Raw genomic sequence first — 25,905 nt, 5'->3', positions numbered from 1 at the left:
AACTGTTGTAGCCAGGTCGAGTGCTGAATCAGAATACAGAGCTATGACTCAGACCGCAGTTGAGATCATGTGGGTAAAATCAGTTTTGACCGAACTTCAGGTGAAAGTATCCCTACCTATGGTGATGGTGTGTGACAATAGGGCTGCTACATATATTGCCAACAACCCAGTTTTTCATGAAAGGACTAAACATATTGAAGTTGACTGTCACTATGTACGTGACTTGATTCAGGCTCGTTATATTTGCACAGATCATGTATCTTCCGAAGATCAAGTTGCTTATGTCTTTACCAAGGCCCTTGCGAGGCCTAGTTTCTCCCATTGTTGTGACAAGCTGAGCATGATCGATATCTATGCTCCAGCTTGAGGGGGAGTGTTGAGAATAAGAGGTTTTATGGTTAAGTTTTCCTAAACTAGAGGTTATTTGAATTTTTATTTTAATGAGGGACGTATGTGTAATTTCTCTTTTTGGCCTCTCTTTATTTAACATAGAGATTAGCCCTAATCATAATTAACAAGTTCTCTTATTGTGCAACCGTCTCTCTCTTTCTCTCTCTACCTAGGGTTCAGTGCATCTCATCGAACCTTCAACAGGAAGTATAGGCACAGGAGGTTTGAGGTTGAATGTCATGGTCTTGATAAAATTGCAACAAGGCTTTTGTTTTGAACTCAAGCGCATTATCAGTGCGGATAATCTTAACAACATATTCAAACTGAGTTTTTATTTCAAGAATCAATGACTTAATAATACTAGGAACTTCAAATCTTTCTTTTATTAGGAACACCCAAGACAACTTAAAAAAATCATCAACAATAAAAAGATAATATCGACACTAAGTCTTAGTAGGAATCTTACTAGGACCCCATACATCCGCATGAAGAAGTTCAAATACCTTATGACTGGACTGACTCTGACTAGAAGAGAACGAACTCCGATGATGCTTGCCCAACTGACATGCTTCATACTGAAATGACGTAGTAGATGGAATTTGAGGAATGACATGACGAAGCTTTGACAATGAAGGATGACCAAGACGACGATGCCACTGGACAGGACTCGAGAAACAGTCGATTGCAACAAAACTGTTTCCCACTGGATGATGTAATTAGTAGACTCCATTTTCTTCATAGCCTCCGCCAATCTTCTTCTCCGTCAGCAAATCCTGAAAAAGACAACCAACATGATCAAATATCACTCTACAGTTTAGCGCTTTTGTAAGACAACTCATTGAAAGTAAACTTTGAGGAAATGAAGGAGCATGAAGGACATTTTTCAACTGTAAGGAAGAAGATATAGAAACATTTCCTTGACCAACCACCGGAGAAGAGCTCCCATCTGCTAATGAGACTCCCCGATGAGCAGTAATATCTTTTAGATTTGAAAAATAATGAGAATTTCCACACAGATGTTTGGATGCACCTGAGTCAATAATCCCCTATTGCGTAGGCCACACCAGCTACAGGAGAAGAGGAGCTTGAAGGACGATGAACTACCAGTTCTTCATATTCTGCACGATTAAGGGAGATGCAGTCACGGGGAGAAGAGGCTTCATTTGCATTTGCTACCTCTAGTTTTGTAACATTAGCTTTTGGAACATTAGGCCTCGATGCAGGAAAGATAGGCCATCCATGTTTATCCCAGCAACGGTCTTCCAAGTGTCCTGATTTTCCACAAAATGTGCATTGAAGTTTACCTCTACCTCCCACACCTCTTCCACGACCTCGTCCTCTAATGTTCAGAGTATTTCTACGACCATAACCAGAAGGAACAACTAAGGCCAGTGTTATTAAAAACGCGCCTCGCCTAAAGGCACAAGCCTTTGTGCCTTGAGGCACAAGCTTAAGACGCAAATGCACAGAGGCGTACGCCTCAAGGCGAGGCGCGCCTCAGGGTGAGGCACGCACGCCTCAAGATTATGGTCAAATGAGGGTCAAAGTGTTAAAATATAACTTGCGTATGGATCTGGATCCAGATCCATACGCATGGTATGTTAATGAAACACATGTTGTTTACTTTCATTAATGGCATCCTTGTAATATCTCTGATATTACAAGGATAGTTGTATACTTGCTGTTTTATATAACATGGTTAGGGCTTGGTGGTCGTGCATAGTGAGCCGCCCCAGCCATTGAGTTCTCTCTCTCTCTCTCTCTCTCCCTCTCTCTCTCTCTCACCCTGTTTCCTGCAGATCGCATGGTATGTTATAAAATCTGATATGGTATCAAAGCACAGGCCATCCTGTGCGTGAAGAATCTTCTGAAACAGCGTATCCTCTTTCAGCGTGTTCATCGAGATGGGGTCAACGTGAACAGCAAAACTCCCTGTGCGTGAAGAAGTTCTGAAACAGCAGCAGCATATCTCCCTCTTCTGAAATTTCTGAAACAGCAGCAGCGTATCTCCCTCTTCTGAAATCTCTGGAACAGCAGCAGCGTGTTCCTCCTTCAGCGTAGAGCAGTGTCTCCCTCTTCTGAAACAACAGCAGCGTATCTCCCTCTTCTGAAATCTCTGGAACAGCAGCAGCGTGTTCCTCCTTCAGCGTGCCCATCGATCATCTTCCGTTCATCCTAAGTTTTCTCTTTTCTGTTACTCTATCATCTGTGTTGGTTCCCATTTTTTTTTTTTAACACATCACCAACTACTGTTTCCCTTTTTATTTCAAACCAGTTTTGATTCCACAAGTTTTCTTTCCTTCCTTCATTGCTGTTTTAGTGTTCTTTGTGCTGTTTTAGTGTTCCTTCATTCCACAAGTTTTTTTTTGGTCGTACAAGTATCTGCCGTATTACAGTTTTCTGATTGATTAAGTGATCTCAAATCTGTTTATTTCTTTTCATTCATCTTGTTTGCTTATTCATTATTCTACTGATATGGATTACTCTTCGTCTTCATCATCCGGTCCCTCTGCCAATTTCTTGAGTCAGCTTGTTACAGAAAAACTTATTCATTCTAATTTTTTGACGTGGAAAAGGCAAATCCTTCCTTTTATACGGAGTCAGGATCTCGATGAACATTTGGATGGTTTAGTTCCTATACCACCACGGCTTCTTTTGCAGGAAACCAAGGATGAGAAAGGTGACACAATTACCATTTCCATTAAGAATCCAGAGTATACAGTTTGGAGGAAGCGGGATTAGTCTTTAGTTGCTTATATTACGTCAACACTCTCTCAAGAAGTGTTGGTTACTATTTCAGATGATTGCACTGCGGTGGATCTGTGGAGTAAGCTGTCACAGACTTACTCTCAGATATCAGAATCCCGAGTTATGTTCTTAAAAAATGAATTTCAAAGTTTGAAGAAAGGCTCCATGACAGTCATGGAATACATAGGCCGCTTGAAGAGTATTACTGATCAATTGGCTGTTGTTGGAAGTGCTATTGCAGATAAAGATAAAGTTCAACAACTCATCAATGGATTGGGTCCTGATTTTGACATGTTTACTACAGCTTTATCATGTCTTCCTCACTTGCCCACTTTTGACGACCTCCAAGCGAAACTTCTCCAGCATGAGATGATTATGAAGCAAAGGGCAGAAGGACATGAATCAGCTCGTCCTCATTCAGTTTTGGCCATGGACACTTCTGTAGGTTTTGGACGATGGAATGGAGGGCATCAAGGAGGCAGAGGTCGCGGACGTTTTGGGCAGGGAGGACGTGGTATCTTGCCTACACCTAATATTTCAGGGGTTTTTAGTACAGGGAATCAGAGAAGAGTGCCCACTTGTTTCTTATGTAACAAAAGAGGACATGTGAAAGCTGATTGTTGGTTTAATCTACTGAACAGAGGAAAAATAAACAAAATTGAGAATAAATCAGCTACCACTGTGGACACAAAAGTGTCATCCACAGATGTGCAACAACTTTTGTTATCAGCATTGTCACAGATGACAATCAAGCAAAATGAACAAAGTGAATGGTATGTTGATTCAGGTGCCGCCACACATGTTACGGGTAATGCGGGTAAGTTATCTCACTTATTGCCTTATTTTTGAAACAGGTAGTATAGTTACGGGAGATGGAACTTATCACTCCATTAGTCATACTGGCAGTGCACATATCCCTATGTCAAAGTCCTCACTTCACTTGTCCAATGTCCTTTTTTCTCCTAATATTAAAAAGAACATTGTTTCTGTAGCTAAACTTGTTGACGATATGAATTCTTCTGTCGAATTTACTCCCTCTTCTGTTTATGTTAAGGATCTACGAACGAAGGAGACGTTCGCTAAGGGAGAGCGACAAGGAAACATGTACGTCTTCAAGGAGATTCCTTCAATGTCTTCGTCTTCAGTCCCAGTTCTCCAGTCGAAGTCGTCCAAGCATTCTTCAGTGTCTTCGCCTTCAGAGTCTTTGTTTTTTCCTTCATTGGCAGTTTTTAATTCATCTCATTGTAATAAGTCAGATATTTGGCATAGTCGTTTGGGACATTGTAATCGAGGTTTCGTTGAAAACCTTGTATCTGATGGTCTCCTTCCAGAGTCTAGTTTATGCTCATTTTCTGATAATAATCATAAATGTTCCTCATGCGAACTCTGCAAAAGTCATGTTCTTCCTTTTCATATTATAAATAAAAGAGCTTCAAAGCCATTTGAGATTATTTGTTCTGATGTTTGGGGACCCGCACCTATTCCTTCTCTTTCTGGCAGTCGTTACTATGTTATCCTTATTGATTCCTATTCCCGTTATACTTGGATATATTTCTTAAAACACAAGCATTAAGTTTTTCAAATATTTCGGAAATTCCATTCGATGGTCAAAACAAAGTTTGCTTGTGATATTGGAGGAGAGTATTCATCGAACGATTTTATTGCCTTTCTTCGAGATAAAGGAATAAGTCGACAGGTTTCTTGCCCTCATACTCCTCAACAAAATGGGGTTGCAGAGCGGAAACACAGGCATATTGTTGAGAGCGCGATGAGCATGTTACATGATAGCAATGTGCCCGTTAGTCTCTGGACAGAAGTTTTTCACACATCTGTTCATATCATAAATCGTCTTCCTATGGCACTTTTGGATCGTAAATCTCCCTATTATACTTTATTCGGGCAACATCCCTCTTACGATGAGCTGCGTGTTTTTGGTTGTGTATGTTATGTACATATTGATTCATCTCTGCGAAATAAGTTTCAGGACAAGGCTGTCAAGTGCAGATTTGTTGGGTATGCAGATGAATACAAAGGTTATCGATGCTATGATCCTACTACAAAACGTATTAGGACTTCTAGAAATGTTGTTTTTGACGAACGAAATTTTCAGGCCAATGACTCTGTAGCGGTGCCATCTCGAGAATTAGAAGTATATGATCCATGGATGAGCGCAAATCTTTTTGCTAATACAGGAGAAACATGTCAGACAAATTGTCCTTCCTTCGACTTGAGTAGGGAGTTGAATGACTCACAAATACATGTTGAATCATCTCCAGTTGAGACACCCCCAGTAGAACGCTTCTCTGGGCAGGTATACACTAGACGGGACAAAAATACAGAGCCGAGGAATGTGGAAAGCATCGCCAATGATCCGGCTCAAAGGCCGTCACGCATTAAGCATCCTATTCAACGATGGGTAAGTTATGAGACCTTCTCTCTTGATTTCCAGTTGTTTATGTCTCAGCTCACAAAACAGGCTGAACCCACTTGTTTTAACCAAGCTCTTCAATCTCGTCATTGGACTGAAGCTATGAATGAAGAAATGAAAGCCCTTCATGAATGTCAGACTTGGGAAATAGTCCCTCGGCCAGAAGGAAAGAATGTAGTTGGCTCAAAATGGGTTTATAAAACCAAGTATAAGCCTGAAGGAAGCATTGACAGATATAAGGCACGACTTGTTGCTCGAGGATTCACACAACAATATGGTGAAGACTATGATGAAACTTTTAGTCCGGTAGTCAAAATGGGTACTATTCGTGTCATCATATCTCTAGCAGTCGATCGAGGTTGGAGCCTTAGCCAGATGGATGTTAAAAATGCATTTTTGCATGGAATTTTAAAGGAAGAAGTGTATATGGAGCAACCTCCTGGTTATGCCGAGAAGGACCCTACTGCCTGGGTGTGCAAACTAAGGAAATCTCTGTATGGTTTGAAACAGGCGTCCCGTTCCTGGTTTGAAAGTTTCTCTATGCAAATTCAGAGTTATGGTTTTAGAAGATGCTCTCTGGATCATTCACTCTTTATTTGCCAAAAGGCAGACATTGTTATACTTCTTCTTATATATGTTGATGACATTGTGATCACTGGGAGTTCAGATAATCATGTGCAAGACGTGAAGCAGTTTTTAATGAAAACTTTCAAAATGAAAGATTTAGGGGAGTTGAGGTACTTTCTTGGTGTGGAAGTTGACAGACAACAAGACACATTGACACTCATGCAACAAAAATACACTCTTGATCTTCTGGAAAGAGCCGGGATGACGAATTGCAAACCAGTGAGTACTCCTAGTGTATTACATCAAAGGCTGAGCTCTGAAGATGGTCATCTTTGTGTCAACCCTACAATGTATAGAAGTCTCGTGGGAATGTTACAGTACTTGACCTTTACCAGACCTGATATAGTTTATGCTGTCAATCAGGTATCCCAGTTTATGCATGCTCCAACGGAGGGTCATATGGAAGCTGTGAAGCGCATTCTACGTTATTTAAAAGGAACTATAGGAGACAGACTTGTTTATCGCAAGAACGATAATTTGCATAGAGGACATGAACTCATCACTTATACAGACGCAGATTGGGCAGGGGATCCAGATGAGAGACTATCTGTCTCTGGATATTGTGCATATATTGGACACAATTTAGTGTCCTGGAGCAGCAGAAAACAAAAGGCAGTGGCACGATCGAGTACAGAGGCTGAATACAGATCGATGGCTGCAGGCACGGCAGAAGCCACATGGATTAGACACTTATTGAGTGATCTTGGGGAGACAATTATTCGATCTTTTCTTCTATGTGACAATCAAAGCGCAATAAACATTGCATGTAATCCTATCCAGCATAGCAGAACGAAGCACATTGAGATTGATCAACATTTCATACGGCTGAAAGTCGAGATGAAGGAGATAGAACTACGTCATGTTCGAACAGAAGATCAAGTGGCAGACTTGTTTACCAAGGGGTTAACAGGACGTCAATTTTGGCTATTGAAGAGCAAGTTGTACATGATCCAAAATCACGTACAACTTGAGGGAGGGTGTTAAAATATAACTTGCGTATGGATCTGGATCCAGATCCATACGCATGGTATGTTAATGAAACACATGCTGTTTACTTTCATTAATGGCATCCTTGTAATATCTCTGATATTACAAGGATAGTTGTATACTTGCTGTTTTATATAACATGGTTAGGGCTTGGTGGTCGTGCATAGTGAGCCGCCCCAGCCATTGAGTTCTCTCTCTCTCTCTCTCTCCCTCTCTCTCTCTCTCTCGCCCTGTTTCCTGCAGATCACATGGTATGTTATAAAATTTGATACAAAGCCCTCATTTGACCATAATTAAAATCTTGCCCCCGACCCTAACGAGGGTCGGGGGCTCTAAATAGACTCTCGCAGCCCCTCTCGCTCTCGTCTCTCACAATCTCTCCCTCTCTCTCGCAGCCTCTCTCCCTCTCTCGCAACCCCTTTCCCATTTCTCACAGTCTCTCTCTCTCCCTCTCTCTCGCAGCCCCTCTCACAGTCCCTCTCTAGCGTCTCTCCCTTATCGGCCTCCTCCTCTGCGACGCCGGAAGCAGCCATACCCCAAGTAACCCGAACCCCTTCATTGTGTCTGTGTCATTGTGACATAGGTGTGTCATGCTTGTCCTTTTTCCTTGCCATCTCTTGCGTGTGTTGATTGATAACCAATGTTTTCAAAGCAACTCGGTAGCATTTTGCGTCAATCTGTGAGCAAATTTTGGCAATATTTGAGCAAAAAATCATTGTGCTACTGCATTTGAGCACCAACAGTAGATGGAGGGTACTGCTCAGGGGCAGCCTTACAATGATTTTGTGCAATGTGATTTCACCTGATCTCCATTCGATGTGGTGGTCCTTTATGCAAGTAGCTAGCTAGCTTCCTACTCGGGTCATTTTCTCTATCATAATTAACTGCCCAGAATTTCATGTGACATGAGATAAGTCTCGTAATTTTTTTCATAAAAAAAAAATTATTGCAGGAAAGTAGTAGCCTTCTGCTTTTCGTGATCCTTGGAATTTACTGCATCACATCATCCATGTGCAACCAAATATATGGACGAAATTAGGACAAAAGCAGTACTTTTGTTGTGCACACACTTTGCATCTCTGTGGCCTGACGGTGAGATGAAGGGCATTCAGGTGTGGCGACACACTTTTGATGTGCAATGTCGTTTCACCTGATTATCCTCAGTCTAGATATGTCTGCGGTGGGGTTGACTATATCCAATCATCAATTATATTCAATTCCAATGTGACCTCACCTGCATCACAACGATGCCTCCAACCCTTTCCCAGATGTGGCCCATGTGTCCGAGGGATTCGATCTTGGGCCTTAAACTTGACACAGGACTCCGCTTACCACATGGGTAACCTGGGTATAAAACATAGTAAATATGCTATTGAGAATTTTGTCTCCTAGTTTTGTTTCCCGTGAATTAATGTACCCTAGAAAAGATACTAATATAAGCTAAGGTTTTGTCTAAATTTTTCTTTCTATAAAAAAAATATAGACATTATTTTTCTTTATACTAATTATCTCATATTTTTTCCGTATTTATTTGAGATTTTTTATTTCGTGTTGGTTGGTGCTTCATCAATAAAGCATTTCTTATTTATTTATAATTTTAGATAATTTTTATAGTTTTTTTAAGTTTTAAAAAAAATTTTTTTTGAGGCTTACGCCTTGCCTCAGATTTTGGTGGAGCTCCTCGCTACGCCTCAACGTTTTTCACAACACTGGCTAAGGCAGATGTCTGGGATATAGGATGAGATTGTGGGAGAGAAAAAACAAGTCTGCTCAAGCGATTGTATGCATCGGCTAGAGTAGGTACATCAGATCCAGTTAACATTTGGACTTTAGCAACTGAGAATTCTGAAGATAACCCTGTGCGGAACCGAGCAACCATAGTCTGTTCTTGATGATCCTTTTGCTTTGGACAACATAGAGGCCTGTGACCATTAAGCCTTTCAAAGGCAGCTTTAACGGATGCATAGTATTGGGCCAAGGTCTGATCTCCCTGCTGCAAATTATATATCTCTTGTTCAACTTGCAGAATACAACTCACATTTGTTTCTTGAGAGTAAGTATCTCGAAGATTATCCCACATCTGTTTAGCTGTATTATAATAAATTAGACCATCTGCAATATGAGGTTCAATACTATTCATGATCCATGACATAACAATGTCATATTATCATCCCAAGTAACATATTTTCTCACTTTATCATTCGGTTCAGTTTCCAACAAAATATGTTTTCTACGATGTCCAGATACCGACATCATAAAAGTTTTAGACCACTAATTTCACCGAAGACCCATAAGAAAAAGGATTTGCAAAAACCTTATATTCCCCAATAGATTCATTCTTAGAATCAAACTTCGGAGCTTCAGCCATAATGAAGAATGCTTATGCAGGAAATGATAACACTGCTGCAATGTACGACAAAAAAAAACTTTTCAGATTGAATCTGAATATGTCATGAACCCACAGTTAGTTCGACACACTGCATAAGCTACGACACCACACGGTATTTTGAAGAATCACGACATCAGATCTGAACCAGTCCAAACAACTCTACAGGAGCAAGCAGAAAACCTCCACGTCATCTCTGACCACGACCAAAAAATCTGTGTATTTAATTGCAGCTCTGTTAGAAGCACAGTTCCGATGAAGACTGCCCACGGTACAAGATTCACGACATATAAAAAAATGGAACTATGCGATACACCATTCACGGCAACCCCAGATCAATCAAAAGGTTCCAACATAATAAATTTTTTCTTCATTCAGATCCAAGATTAACAACATAGGATTTTCTTCAGATTCATGACTGAGGACAGGTTCAATTGATAAATTCTTTTCAGATCAGAAAATACTAAGTTCACAGCCTTTGCACATCACAGTTGACGATACACAATCTAGATGACAGACAACTCACCGATCTCTATGGATCTGTTACAGATCTGTGTCCCACATTTGATGATACACGATCTAGTTGATAGAGAACTTATCGAGCTCTATGGATTTGATTACATATCTGTGTCTTGACTATTGTCAGACATCAGATCTATGCCACTCAAATTAAAAGAGGGAGAGCGCACACCTCTTTTTTTTTTTTTTGGTGCAGATCGAACTCGTGCTCATGCTCCCAAGACCTTCAGCTCTGATACCATGTGGAGAAATCCAATCCTGCACAGGAACCGAGGTAGAGAGAGAGAGAGCAGCTTAGAGGGAAAAATCGTGAACCTTTAGGGCTAAACACCTCTTGTTTAAATAGAGGTTAGCCTAAAAGACAAATTACAAGTAGGTCCTGCATTATATGAAAAATTCTAAAGAACCATCTTTTAAGAGTAAATAAATAACTTTAAGGATAAAACACTTGAAAATAACTAATGGTCGACTAGTCTTAACATATATATTTTTAAAAATATATATAGCCGAGTCTAGATATATATATATATATATATATATATATATATATATATAGCCGTGTCCCTTAATGGGCACAACTTTGACCGAGTCTTATTATTGTTATATATATATTTTTTAAAAATATATATACATATATATAGCCGAGTTCCCGTGTCCAAAAATTTTGAAATTGTGCATCACCCGCACCCATGTGATATAGGTGTTCAAGGTTTTTGAAGGGTTTGAAGGATAAGGATTATCTAAATTTGTTAACAATGAGAGGGGTAAAATTCAGAAGGTAAATAGTAAGAAAAATCAGGTGAAACCTGGAAGATGGTATAGCGAGTGAAGTGCAAAATCTAAAATTACCTATCATTCATTTGACTAGATATTGGCAGGATAAGGAAATACAGGGTAAAAATATACAGCCATTTCTCTGTAATTTCTCTGGCATCAAAGTGCTGTAAATTTTTATGCCTTTGGGAATGTATTTTACTGGCTGCATATTTTTTATTTTGCAACTGATTTTTGTTCTTTTGCTATCCTGTGAAGGTGTTGACATATGCACAACAGTCGAGAGAAAAATCCAACTATGATCAGGCTGCTCTTGCAGAGAGGATGCAGGAATTCAAAAGGAATATAGATCGTGAAAATAGGTGGTCCTCTAATGGCTCTCATGGTTCTCCTACTGGTGATGGGATACAAACTATTGGCAGAAGCTCACATAAAATGATAGAGGCAGTTATGCAATCAGCTGCAAAGGGAAAGGTGGCTTCTGAAGCAGTAGTTATTTGATTTCAGTCTTACTTCACTATCTAGTCAGAATTCATAGCTGTCATACATGCTACTTTTAGGCAGTGTTTCTGTTTGTAATTTCCTTTCAAAAGATTCTTGGAAATAGTGTTGTTGATCCAGTAGGTTTTTCATTTGGCAATTCAGGTTCAAACTATCCGGCAAGGGTATCTTTCAAAACGTTCCTCGAACTTAAGGGGTGATTGGAAGAGAAGATTCTTTGTTCTTGATAGCCGAGGAATGCTATATTATTATCACAAGCAATATGGAAGGCCATCTGTGAGTCGTTTCCTTCAAAACATGAAAAATAGGAGTTTATATTTCCAGGCATTTAGATTTTACATTTCTTTTTAACAATTAATTTTCTGTCTAGGGAGGTGGAAACCAAAATTCAAGCCAGAGGGGTCATGGTTCCTCAGAGCAGGGTTCTGGGCTGTTGAGCAGATGGCTTTCTTCACATTACCATGGTGGGGTACATGATGAGAAGGCTGTTCCACACCATACTGTTAATCTGCTTACGTCCACAATTAAGGTTGATGCAGAGCAATCAGATCTTCGCTTTTGCTTTAGGATTATTTCTCCATCAAAGAACTACACATTGCAGGTACCAGTTTGTTCGATTATGATTTACTGAATTACTGTTTGGTGGGTGGGTTGCAGTGTGTTATTGATTTTCGCCATCAACCTCTTAAAAGCATTGGACCTCTGCATCTAGCTTCGAGAAATATAATTCTTACCACCTCGAATGCTTTTCATATGTTGATGCAGGCAGAGAGTGCACTGGATCAAATGGACTGGATTGAAAAGATAACTGGAGTTATCGCATCATTGCTTAGTTTCCAGTCACCTGAGTTGGTAATTTTTCTCTAATGATCTTATGCAGCGGAGTCCTTTTCTCAACTGTAAAAATGCTGCTTTTCTTTTCTTTTCTTTTCTTTTCTTTTTTTGAGAAATTTTTTGTTATTGTTTCAGGGACTTCCTTATAGTCCAATGAGAGGTGGTCATCACCGCACTGCTAGTGAAAGTAGTTCTTTAGGAAGCTCTTCTGATGTTGATCAGGCAACAACTGAGGATTTTACTTCAGAGAGAAACTTGATTACAGGAAATCATGAACGTTCTGTTAGAAGCATACAACAACACAGGTCCAGCATGAAACATGAAAAGCCAATTGAGGTGCTAAGAAGAGTTGATGGCAATGACAAATGTGCTGATTGTGGGACTCCAGAGCCAGATTGGGCTTCTTTGAACCTTGGCATTCTCCTTTGCATTGAATGCTCTGGTGTCCACCGTAATCTTGGTGTACATATATCAAAGGTATGTTCACAATTATGTCCAAAGTTGGTTGTTTGAGCTATATATTTGTTGCAATGTCTATTTCCTTCAAATTAAGCTTTGTTCTCATCCTCATAAACATCTCAGGTAATATTCTTTTTTAAAAATTTTTGTGCCCCTATTATTGGTCCTCACTTTTTATGCTGCACGACTCACGGTGTTTGGGAACAGCGAGGGAAGACATTAATATCTTAGGATATTATTTATTCATTATACATGTAAATCCATTTGTTGCATTGGTTCTTTACAAAAATCTGTTTTTTGTTTAACCAAACCATGTTTATTTGATTTGTATCCCTTGAAATCTTTTGTCAAAAGTGATTCCCATGCTGCTCTCAGAGTTCATTTGCATGCCCACTCACTTTTTGGGGTTTGAAGATTCTTGCTTTCTGATTGCTACAAGTTGCTTAAAAGCATCAAGGACTGGAGCTGGTCATGGAACATGTATAAAGATGGAGATATGTGCTTGGTTGACTAAAAGTGGATTTCAGGAGTTAGAGTATTATGAGGATGAGCAGGAATATGCATTATATGGTTGGTATGGCTGCCGGGAAACAAGGATTTAAAAATGCAACATTTCAGAAGCTAAATCTAGGTTGAAAGGTTTGTCATACATGTGTTCACCCAATGGTTGCTGGAGGTACAATAGGTTGCTTGGTTGGTTAAAGATTTCCTTTAATGTTATTTCCAAGACCTTGCACAAGGGTAAGAATTGAGATTTTCTACAGCGTGAGGCTCTTTTAGCTTGAAAAAGTTATATACTACTTGATTCCATTAATTTCTGATGAGAAGGTTCATTCGGATTTAGTTTTTGCTCACCTGCTACCTTCCCTTTGTTAAGAAAAGTGATGTGGTGCTACTTAGCCTCCTTGTGGGACAAACTGACACTCAGAAGCAATTGTGAGGGAATGGAATTCAATTCAATTTTCATGCTACCGGTGTTGAGTTCAAAAGAATTACCTCACAATTGTAAACAGGATAGTTCAGACACTTGGAATCGTGTAGAACACAAATGAATTTTACATCTGTTATGGCCGGCGTGCGATGACAATTTTTTCTTGTTTTCTAACTTTATGGGTCTCTTACTCGGATAATGCAGCTAGTAAATCTCATTATTGATTCGTTGCTTCTGCTGAATCTTTCTTACAGCTCACTTTTGATTGTTTGTGATGTTTCTTGCACATTGCATGTACAGGTTAGGTCCCTGACACTTGATGTGAAGGTATGGGAACCTTCTGTGATTAATTTATTCCAATCACTTGGTAATACATATGCAAACTCTATTTGGGAGGACCACCAGTTGCATTGTACAAATGACTTTAATCCTGATGGCACCCATATCAGGTATACACAGGAACTTCAAAAGTGGATTTGGTTGATCACTTTTAAACTATGAGTTTCCTTGATTGGCATATTCTAACGTCAGCTTGGAATTCTAGAAACTAATTTTATTCCTTTTCTTTCAGTTCCAGTAAATCTGAGAAAAAACACCATTCTGTCCTTGTGAGCAAACCTACGCCTGGTGATTCAATTTCAACAAAGGAGAAATACATTCATGCAAAGGTTACTACACTCATCTTGTAATCATAAGTTATTGAGTGAATCAGCAGAAATTGAACATCTAGTTTGGGTGTGTGTTGACATCTAAAGCTGCAGGAGTAGGTACCTAGGATATACAGGCATTCCATCTACTGTTGTCCTGCTTGTTGTACAAGGTTCGCAAGGCAAAACATGATTTTTTTTGAGAAGCCAAGGTAGAACAATAATAAACTTCAAATTGTGGGGATTACTGACAAAGCTGGCTTGATGTCTTGGCATTTGATTGTTGAGACTTCAATATGTAATTGTTTGGTTCAGGGATTGAAATGGTTGTTTTGTCTATCCTTTACCTAATGAGAACTGTTTTCTCATTGTTCCATTACTAAAATTTCTTTCATAATTACTTCATAAGAATCATAACTAACCTTTAACTGATAGAGGACCTAACTTAGAGATTGGAGTAACATTCCAGAAACTTCAATGCACTGTGAAATCAACAACTTCTGATTTGCTTCGAACCATGTTTGAATGTGGCTACTAAGAATGTTATCCTAGATGTTCATTACGCATTGAACATGAACCATGCAGATGCCAATAGTACGAGTTAGGAATTATTTTCTCCAAATGCTGCACATGGATAATAGATTTTTTATGCTTTCGTCGAGGTATTTGAGATCACTGTTTTCTCAAATATCTGTTTGGATTTTTTATTTATATTAGCTTAAATAGTCTTCCCTTTGGGAAAAACATAATGACTGAGCATGATAAAATTTTCAGTATGCAGAAAAGCTTTTTGTTCAAAATCAGAGCTCAAATCAGAATCTCCTATCCATAGCTCAACAGATGTCGGATGGTGTTCGTGCCAACAACAAGCAATCTGTATATCGCCTCATTGTGGATTCAAACGCCAATGTAAATGCTGTACATGGGCAGGCATCAATTAGTCCATCCCCGACTCTAGCAAAAGTTATGCTTTTGCATGATCAACAAAACTCAGCATATGATCATGATACTACAAACTTGGAATTCGATGCAACTAACAAGACGTTGGCAAGACTGGAATCCCCTTCAAAGCAGACGCTTTGGGCAACCTCACGTGGTCAGTCTGAGTGGGCGTCATCCACAAGCAATTTTAGCTCCATGAGCACAAATGAAGACAACGGTGAGGCGGATGAAGATCTTGAAGGCTGCTCTCTTCTCCATTTGGCATGCCAGACTGCAGATATTGGCATGATAGAGCTTCTCCTCCAGTATGGTGCTAACATAAATGCTTCTGATTCTAAAGGCCAGACACCTCTGCATCATAGCGTTCTGAGAGGCAATAATGTAGTTGCAAAGTTGCTGATTGCTAGGTATTCTATGAGTTTTTCCTTCTTTTCCTTTTCCTTGTCAAATTGGTCTTTAGTACCCAGTTAATCTTAATTTTATCTGTTCATGCTACAGAGGAGCCGATACATTGGCTACTGATGGAGATGGGAAGACTCCTCTTGAATCTGGTGCAGATGCAGGGACTATTAATGATGAAGAACTTTTCATTCTTTTATCAGATACAAACAGATAACCTAGGGGAGCTAAAAGGTGTGGATTTCTTCTGTATGATAAAGGTGCCATCTCAGTTTATTCCCCAAGGAGGCAATCTTCTTGCTCATTACTCAAACAGCAGTTGCTTGTGGTTACTCATCAGGAAAGGAGTGAGATGTTTTTGTGTGTTCTTCCACCATCTATCCATAGTAAGATACTCCTGTTAAGTTTGGCCACAGTGAAAGTCTTGAACCTGTTGTCATGGGGTACAGTGAATAAAGTATTTAACCATGCCCCATTGGTTCAGTTGCTTTGGTTTGTATTTTCAGCCATCCACTGCTTTGCATCATAGGCTTGCCTTGTGGGTTCTCCTGCCTGTATTTTCTTTCATAAATGTTTGTATCTCCAAGGCTTAGATCATTGTTGTGCATATTTTGATTGGAAACTCTACTGTTGTCGAACTCATCCTCCATGGGAGGTGATAATGTCTTATATCTTTTCTTAATGTGTAAATTTACAAAATTCCAAAAGGTTTGAGAATTAATGCAGAAAACTGGGTGGTAATGGTAAATGGCAGATAGCACATACATGGATATCAACATGTGCAGGTCCATCCTTGCAATCGGTTTTGGGAAACAATGTGTTTATGCTTACTAGCAGCAGCACCAGTATCAGAATGAACTAGTAATATTGTTGAATTGCAGAATCAAGCAAGCTGCATTTCATGCATGGAATTTTTTTTTTTAATCTTTTTTTCTTTTCTGTGATGGTTATGGTGATGGTGCGAGTGACAGCTATGGTGATTCAAATCCCGTCACTCTTGTCCTACTCTCCATACATGATCATGTGCCAAAATAACTGGTAAAGAATAGTACCGTTACGGTTGAATTTTGACCTTTTTATTGTTGTCGATATAGGTATCTGAGTTTTTATTGGGTGATCAAAGTTTGCTTGCTCTGGTTGAGCGTTGTTAAAGACGGTAGCACAACTAAGCAGGTGCTGGCCCTAAAGGGGATTGGCTTAATGGGGTGCGGCCTTGGCCACCAGATGGGTGGTCAAGGTTCGATTCCCATGAGTGTCTCCTCTTTGCACAAGCCGATGCCCAGCATAGGCCCCAGGTCTCTCTCTTCACCACGTTCGACTGTTGTCCCTTATCTGAATCCGGCCATCGGCCGCTCCTCCTTCCACTCCGTTCGCTCTACTTAAGCCAGCCACTCCATTGTCCACCAATGACCTCTCTCTCTCTCTCTTCATTACATTCGATCACCAGCCACCACCGTGCTCTTCTCTCCGGCGTCCTCATCGAAGGTTCTCTCTCTCCCCTCCCACGCTAAATCTGATTTTTTTTGTAAAGATTTTATTTAGGAATTTTGATTTTAATCCATATTTTTGCTATTTATTGAGTGAATACAAGCTAAATTAGATTTTTTTCATGTATGCTTTAACTTTTAGAAGTTTTGTATTTTAATCAATATTTTTATAATTTAATGACTATTAGGCCCGCTATTACTATATGGTACGGAATGTTGGGCTGCCAAGAGACATCATATTCAAAAAATGAGTGTAGTTGAGATGCGTATGCTGAGATTGATGTGTGAAAATACAATAAAAGATAAGATTCAGAACGAGGAGATACATAAGAAGGTAGGCGTTGCACCCATTGAAAATAAGATGAGAGAGAATCGTTTACGGTGGTTTGGACATATTCGACGAAGGCCTAATGATGCTCCAGTTAGAAGGATGGAGAAATGGGAATATATATTAGTTAAAAGAGGTTGGGGTAGGCCTAGGAAGACATGGATGAAGGTGATAGGAAAGGATATGAATGCTTTGAACCTCACCGAGGACATGGCATTGGATAGAAATGAATGGAGGAGAAGAATTCATGTGGAAGACCCAGAATGATTTTCTTTGTTGGTTCATATCGCCGACCCCAATTGTTTTGGGATGAAGGCGTAGTTGTTGTTGTTTGTTGTTGTATTTTTATAATTTAATGAGTGAATGCATGCTAAGTCTAAATTTTTTTCATGTATGCTTTAAATTTTAAGGGTTTTGTATTTTAGTTCAAAATTTTACAATTTAACGAGTGAAGACATGATAAATCTGTTTTTTTTTTAAGAAGATTTTAAGAGTTTTGCATTTTAATTGTTATTATTGTAATTTATTGAGTGAATTCATGCTAAATCTATTTTTTTATATGCTTTAAATTTTAGAGGTTTTATATTTTAATCCATGTTTTTGCAATTTAATAAGTGAATGCATGCTAAATGCGATTTTTTAGATTAGAAAAGATTTTAAGGGTTTTGAATTTTAATTACAATTATTATAATTTATTGAGTGAATGCATGCTAAATCTAATATCTAATATTTTTTATGTATGCTTTAAAATTTAGAGGTTTTATATTTTAATCTTTATTTTCACAATTTAATGAGTGGATGCATGTTAAATCTATTTTTTTGTTATATATGCTTTAAATTTTAAGGGTTTTGTATTTTAATTCATATTTTTATAATTTAATGAGTGAATGCATGCTAAATTTAAGTTTTTTTTATTAGAAAAGATTTTAAGGGTTTTGCAATTGAATTGCTATTATTGTGATCTATTGATTGTGTTCCGGACCGCCATGTTTTTCACCTTTTTGCTCTAATGTATAGACCTCTTTGGCACTCTAGAGTGCCCCACAAGGCCTTACGGCCTAAGAACCCCGTGTATTCGGACCCTCTCTTCCCCTCTTGATGTACTTTGCTTTTAAGTATCTATAAAGAAGCTTTTTGCATCTCTCTCTTTGTGCTTGTGCATACGCGTACTCTTGCTTCCGCTCGTGCGCGTGTGTTGTGCGTTGCTTGTGCGCTTAAAAGGCCTGCCTTCGGTGTGTGTGATTGCCCGAAGCTACGTCACGGGGGCCTTCGCTTCCCAGCCCGTGACAAGTTGGTACCAGATCCTTGTCGACATTGGGAGTGACAATGGCGCCGAAGAAGATTGCCATGACTCCTTCAAGCAGTATGGTTCCTGCTGAAGAGGACTTCATGGCCGATGATCGGGTGTCAGCCATCTCGCGCGATGTGGCGGAGCTGACTGGGTCAGTAACCAACATGGAGAAGTTTGTTAATGGAACTTGTGTCGCTTTCAGAGATCTCAATGCAGAGATCAAGACAACAGTAGAGGGAGTGAAAGACTCGGTGGAAAGTCTTGCCACTAAACTTAACTATTCGGTGGAGGACTTTTCCACCAAATTTGATGATTTGTTGGGTCGGTTCAACATCATGGCTGTTGAATTGGATGTTGTTCGACGAAAGAATAAACAGTTAGAGCGGCAGTTGAGAACTGCCCCGGCTGGCGGTGTTGCGACATATGTGGAGAGACCACGTTACAGGCTACCTGAGCGAGCAAAGTATAAAGGCACGCGGGACTCAAAGGATCTCGAGAATTTTATCTACGAGATGGACCAATTTCTAGAAGCTGCGAGGATAGAAGAGGACGCAGATAGGCTGCGCACCGCAACAATGTACTTTGCGGATGAAGCGACCCTTTGGTGGAGACGCCGCTTAGGTGATATTCGACGGGGATTGGTTGCTATAGCCTCATGGGAAGACCTCCAGAAGAAAATGCGAGACTACAAGAAAATGCGAGACTACTTTCTACCTAAAAATGAAGAGAAAATGGCCCGCAAAAGGTTATTGACACTGAAACAGACAGGGTCAGTACATGATTATGTCAAGGCATTCTCTTCGATAATGTTGGAAGCGGAGAGAATGGATGATGAGGATCAGTTGTTTTACTTTGGCAACGAGTTGCAAGGATGGGCAAACCAAGAACTTATCCGGCATGACCCCGCAACACTAGCTGAGGCGCTTGCGGTTGTAGAGAGACTTGCCGAGCTGGATAGGAATGACCCTGCATTTCAAGGCAGACAACAGGGAAATGATCGCAACAACCGAAGGGACAATCGAAGAAACGACCAAGGACAAAATGCGGGTCGAGGAAACCAGCAGAATCATGGCTGTCAAGATGGCCAAAATAATAATCAGAATTGGAATAACTTTCAAGGTGGTAATTATCGTCGCCGTGACTGCCGCATCTGTCATGGGGATCATTGGCAGGATACATGTCCCAATAGAAACCGCGGTCAAGGGAATGGAGATAACCGCGCACCCCGAGTTGCTAATGCTGTTCAGGGTGAGGAAGAGGATCAACTTGCAAAGGCGCCAACAGTTGGCGCAATGCAGATGATGAATGCAGTAAAGGTCACAACCAGTGTGGAACCGACAGTATGCAAAGAACTGATGTATTTGGAACTTTTGCTCAACGGAAGACTTACCAAGGCATTGGTAGACACGGGTGCCACACACAATTTCATCTCGCGTGAAGAAGCAGAACGATTGAGATTACAGTGGGAACAAAAAGAGAGCCGCATGAAAGCGGTTAATTCAAAGGCTAAAGTCATCTATGGCGTTGCTCGGGAAGTACCAGTGCGGATCCACAACTGGTCAGGAAAGATCGCGTTATCAGTCGCACCCATGGATGATTTTAAAGTCGTCCTCGGGATGGAATTCTTGAGAAGCAACAGGGCAGTGTCGATGCCTCACCTCAACGTTGTCAGCTTTGAGAGTGAGAGTCAGCCCTGCATGGTTACTACGATGACAAAAAATCCTTGTGAGCGTTTGGTGTCTGCGCTCCAGTTGAAGAGAGGCATGAAAAGCGGTGACGAGACTTTTCTTGTCACAATCCGTGCTACAGAGGAGGTAGAAAAAATTGCGGATGTCCCAGAGGCCTTAGCGGCAGTATTAAAGGAGTTCGGTGATGTTATGCCCGCCGAGATGCCGAAGAAGCTACCTCTGAGGCGTGAGGTAGATCATCAGATTGAATTAATACCGGGGGCACGACCACCCGCAATGGCTCCTTATCGCATGGCAATTTCTGAGCTGCAAGAATTACGCAGACAATTGGATGATATGCTCGAAGCAGGAATCATCCAACCATCCAAAGCTCCTTTTGGAGCGCCCGTGCTCTTTCAAACAAAGCACGATGGTTCAAAGCGGTTGTGCGTCGACTATAGGGCACTGAACAAAATGACGGTGAAGAACAAGTATCCGCTTCCTTTGATCACAGACTTGTTTGATCAACTTGGAAAGGCGAAGGTCTCCTCTAAGTTGGATTTGAGATCGGGCTACTGGCAAGTGAGAGTTGCAGAAGGGGATGAGGCAAAGACTACTTGTGTAACGCGATATGGGGCATTCAAATTCCTTGTCATGCCCTTTGGCTTGACGAACGCGCCCGCTACCTTTTCGACCCTAATGAATAAGATCTTCTACCCGCACCTCGACAAGTTTGCCGTCGTCTATTTGGATGACATAGTGGTGTATAGCGACTCGATGGAGCAGCATGTTCAGCACCTTCAGATTGTGTTTCAGACTTTGAAGGACCACGAATTGTATGTCAAGCGAGAGAAGTGCCTATTCAGTCAGAAGAAAGTCTATTTTCTGGGGCATATTGTTGGAGGAGGCACTCTCAAAATGGACCACAAGAAGATTGAAGCTATTCAAGCATGGGAGCCGCCCTCTAAGGTTCTTGAATTGCGCTCTTTCTTAGGGCTTGCAAATTATTACCGACACTTCATCAAGGGATACTCGCAGATTGCGGCTGCGCTCACAGATCTGTTGAAGAAAGACAGACCATGGCTATGGTCTGATGTCTGCCAGAAGGCTTTTGATGGGTTAAAACATGCCTTGACAGAGAAGCCAGTGCTGAAGTTGCCTGACTGTCGGCAACCCTTTGAAGTGCAGACTGATGCGTCTGACTTTGCTATTGGTGGGGTGTTGCTCCAAGAAGGACATCCCATCGCATTTGAAAGCAGGAAGTTGAACGACGCTAAACGTCAATACACGGTGCACGAGCGCGAGATGTTGGCGGCCGTGCATTGTCTCCGCACATGGAGACACTACCTCTTGGGATCACAATTCGTTGTGCGCACTGACAATGTTGCGACAAGCTACTTCCAAACTCAGAAGAAGCTGAGTCCGAGGCAAGCACGTTGGCAGGATTTCTTGGCAGAATTCGATACGGTCCTCGAGTATAAGCCAGGCAGGACCAATGTTGTGGCCGATGCCTTGAGTCGAAAGGCAGAACTTGTAGCTTTGCTCGCTTGGGAGGACAGTGTGAGCCAACCGACGAGCGATCTTCTTGAACAAGTGCGAGAAGCTTCAAAAAATGACCCAATGGATCAACAATTGATTGCATTGGTGAAGGAAGGAAAGACGCGGAGATTCTGGCTAGAGGATGGTTTGCTCCGCGCTGCGGGCGATCGTCTATATATTCCGCGACAAGATACCTTGAGGAGGCGCTTGATGCACGAGTGCCATGATACTACTTGGGCGGGTCACCCAGAACAACAGAGGACCTTGGCATTGTTGTAACGTGCATTCTACTGGCCGCAGATGCGCGATGACGTAGATGCCTGTGTGCGGACTTGCTTGATTTGCCAACAAGACAAGCCCATCAATCAGAGACCCGGTGGACTACTGGAGCCCCTACCTGTGCCTAGTCGCCCGTGGGAGTGCATAACCATGGACTTCATTGTAAGCTTGCCGAAAGCACGAGGTTGCAGTTCGATTTATGTGGTTGTGGATAGGTTCTCGAAGTATTCTATCTTCGTGCCTGCCCCTGCCACCTGCTCAGCCGCGAATACTGCAAAGTTATTCGTGCGGAACGTAATTAAACATTGGGGAATTCCAGAGAGCATCGTCAGTGATCGTGATGCACGCTTCACTGACAAGTTTTGGCGAGAAGTGTTTCGCTTAATGGGGACGAACTTGCATTTCAGCACAAGTTTCCACCCCCAAACCGACAGACAGACAGAGAGAATAAATGGCATGCTGGAGGAATACCTGCGGCACTTTGTCAGTGCCAACCAAAGGGATTGGGTTGATTTACTTGATGCGGCTCAATTCTGCTACAACCTTCAAAAGAGCGAGTCATCCGGCCATAGTCCATTTGAAGTCGCAACTGGACAACAACCGCAGACTCCGCACTCCCTTGCTGCGCGAGGACGTGGAAAAGCACCTTATGCATACCAGTTTGTCAGGAACTGGCAAGATCAGACAAAGTTGGCGAAGGCATATCTAAACAAGGCAACCAAGCGCATGAAGAAATGAGCAGATGAGAAGCGTCGCCCAGCAGAATTTTGAGTTGGAGACAAAGTGTTGGCCAAGCTCTTTCCTGACCGCACAACTATCTTTCGGGGCCACCACCGAGGCCTTATTCGCAAGTATGATGGCCCATTCACCATTATCAAACGTGTGGGAAACTTGGCGTACCGGCTGGACTTGCCAGCAAACTTTCAAGTGCACCCGGTATTCCATATATGTAACCTGAAGCCATTCCACGAAGATGAAGGAGATCCTCAACGGAGCATGCCTCAACGTGCTCCGATCCCGCAACGAGCTCCTTCAACAGTTAGTGTATCAGACAGAGATCCAGATATCATCCTCAACCATTCTAACAACTATCTAGGGGAAGTCAAAAAGTACTTAGTGAAGTGGAAAGGATTGCCAGAATGTGAAGCCACATGGGAGAAAGCCAGCAACACGTTTCAGCATCGACAGCTTATAGAAGGCTACCATGAACAATTGGCGTCGAGGACGGCGCCAACTTAGGCGGGGGAGCATGTTCCGGACCACCATGTTTTTCACCTTTTTGCTCTAATGTATAGACCTCTTTGGCACTCTAGAGTGCCCCACAAGGCCTTACGGCCTAAGAACCCCGTGTATTCGGACCCTCTCTTCCCCTCTTGATGTACTTTGCTTTTAAGTATCTATAAAGAAGCTTTTTGCATCGCTCTCTCTCTTTGTGCTTGTGCATACGCGTACTCTTGCTTCCGCTCGTGCGCGTGTGTTGTGCGTTGCTTATGCGCTTAAAAGGCCTGCCTTCGGTGTATGTGATTGCCCGAAGCTACGTCACGGGGGCCTTCGCTTCCCAGCCCGTGACAGATTGAATGCATGCTGAATTTGAATTTTTCACGTATGTTTTAAATTTTAAGGATTTTATATTTTAATCGCTATTTTTGTAATTTAATGAGTGAATGCATGTTAAATCTAAATTTTTGCATGCATGATTTAAATTTTAAAGGTTTCATATTTTAATCGCTATTTTTATAATTTAATGAGTGAATGCATTTTAATTCATATCATTGCAATTTATTGAGTGAATGCATGCTAAATCTGATTATTTTTTATATATGTTTTAGATTTTAGGAGTTTTTCATTTTAATCTATGTTTTTGTAATTTATTGAGTGAACGCATGTTAAATTCAATTTTTTTTCATGTATGATTTATATTTTAAAGGTTTTGGATTATGATTCATATTTTTGCATTTTTTTGAGTGAATGCATGCTAAATCCTAGTATCCTTAGATTTTATGACTTTTGTAATTAATTTAATATATATGGCCTCAATTTTACTTTGTACGGCCTTAGTTGGTGTGGTTTCCACCTTAGGATTAAGTTGTCCCGATTGCAATGAATTGCCAGATCAAAATTAATGATATGAAGATATGGGATAACAACTAGGTAAATGATATTTTTTTTAGAATTAAAGATTGCATATGTTGATGTTGCTTATTATTGTCTTAGTATCCGATTTTATTAAACATTGACACAGATAATATTGGGTTGATTCCACGATGCAGTAACCACTAGGCATCATCCTTGTCTAGAACCCCCATCCACAACATCTTTATCCCTCCAAGAATATTTTGAACATCTAGTGCATGAAAGCCATGATTTAAAAGCACATACATTTTTCTCATATGATATATTAAATACGCCCATCAAAATTTTAAAGTTGACTCAAATCTGATGTTTTTACCATTTTTAAGCCACCCTTATTTTCATGTATTGTTAGCCGTTGATTTTTACTGTCTAAAAAATGAAATCCTATGGTCTATTAAACATACTAAAACCTTCCAATATACTAAATAAATCATGATAAATACATCTGTACGTTTGAATTTACCAATTGGTGGCTGGATCTATGATACCACAGTAAGGTATCACTGTACAAAATCATCATCATCATATATATATATATATATATATATATATATATATATATATATATATATATATATATATATATATATATATATATATATATAAACAATTGTACATGAGCTTGCCAAGCTTCCCCTATTCATATTCAAGTCGATTTCCTACAACCAGTTGGCTCGTAACTGGCTTTGCCAAGCCCAAGTCGAGCTGAGCCAGATAGAGAGCTCTTAGTACTATGGTCATTGCCGCTTTTGTTTAATGAAATAGTGATTAGAGTGCTCTCGTTGTTGATGTGTTTAACAAAAGGCGTAAAACAAAAACAAAAGATAATAAGATGCCACAAATTATCTTATGAAAAAAAATATATCATTTTATACTTAGAAAAAATATTATGTATGCCCGTGTTTGCACTCGAAAGGATGGGTTTCTCTGCAATCAAACAAGGCCTAAGATTGACCTGTTTACTGTTGTGAAGGATAATCCATATAAAAAAGCATGATATTGCTGGTTCTACTGAAGCAATGCGGGATATTGGTAGAGGAAATGACGCTTTCTAACATGATATTACTGGCTCACGTCTGCACTTGAGGATACCAAATGAGGCCCCTTTGATAGCTCCGCGAGTACTAGAAATACATTCAAACAAACCAGGCAATTTTTTTTTGAGAGAAAAAATAATAAACAAAGCAGGCTGATTGCGTAAATTCGTCTTGCGTACCATTTAAATGAAACGAAGAGAAAAGAAATGTTTGAACAAAAGGTGGCTAGAGAAATTTTTTCTTTTCGTTTCCAACGGCCGAAATCCTCACCAGGGAGACAAGGGGGTGCTTCACATCTCTGCTTCCCTTCCAGCATCCCTTCTCGGCGACGTAGCATTTTGGGTCATTCCGTCATTGATGTAGAGTTGGTAAATGCTTGTGGAGAGAGAGAGAGAGAATGCAAAAGGCAAAGGCGAAACATCGCGATCGAGAAGATGCGTAGGGTGGTGTGCCTGTCGTGATGGTGACGGGGCACAGCTCTCTCTCTCTCTCTCTCTATATATATATATATATATATAGCAGAAGAAGACAGGGCTCCTCTCCGTACCATTTCACTGACAGAGGAGGGCGGG

The 25,905-nt window shown here is 40.6% G+C and overlaps 1 protein-coding gene across 1 annotated transcript in view; it reads left to right on the top strand.

Moving 5' to 3' along the window:
* Window positions 1–16,302, top strand: part of LOC149811359 (ADP-ribosylation factor GTPase-activating protein AGD3-like) — a 95,802-nt gene extending 79,500 nt beyond the window's left edge. Inside the window, exons 11-19 of the mRNA XM_089993569.1 lie at window positions 11,118–11,333; window positions 11,505–11,636; window positions 11,731–11,961; window positions 12,126–12,212; window positions 12,330–12,671; window positions 13,885–14,033; window positions 14,156–14,252; window positions 15,006–15,580; window positions 15,672–16,302. Of these exons, the coding sequence (XP_089849695.1) occupies window positions 11,118–11,333; window positions 11,505–11,636; window positions 11,731–11,961; window positions 12,126–12,212; window positions 12,330–12,671; window positions 13,885–14,033; window positions 14,156–14,252; window positions 15,006–15,580; window positions 15,672–15,789 (1,947 nt within the window). The 3' untranslated portion in view covers window positions 15,790–16,302. The remainder of the gene's footprint in view (window positions 1–11,117; window positions 11,334–11,504; window positions 11,637–11,730; window positions 11,962–12,125; window positions 12,213–12,329; window positions 12,672–13,884; window positions 14,034–14,155; window positions 14,253–15,005; window positions 15,581–15,671) is intronic.
* The last annotated feature ends 9,603 nt before the right edge of the window (window positions 16,303–25,905 follow it).

This window comes from Nuphar pumila, chromosome 17, assembly GCF_984573655.1.
Source record: "Nuphar pumila chromosome 17, dmNupPumi1.hap1.1, whole genome shotgun sequence".
NCBI classification, from domain to species: domain Eukaryota; kingdom Viridiplantae; phylum Streptophyta; class Magnoliopsida; order Nymphaeales; family Nymphaeaceae; genus Nuphar; species Nuphar pumila.
This window is presented reverse-complemented; position numbering and strand designations above follow the sequence as displayed.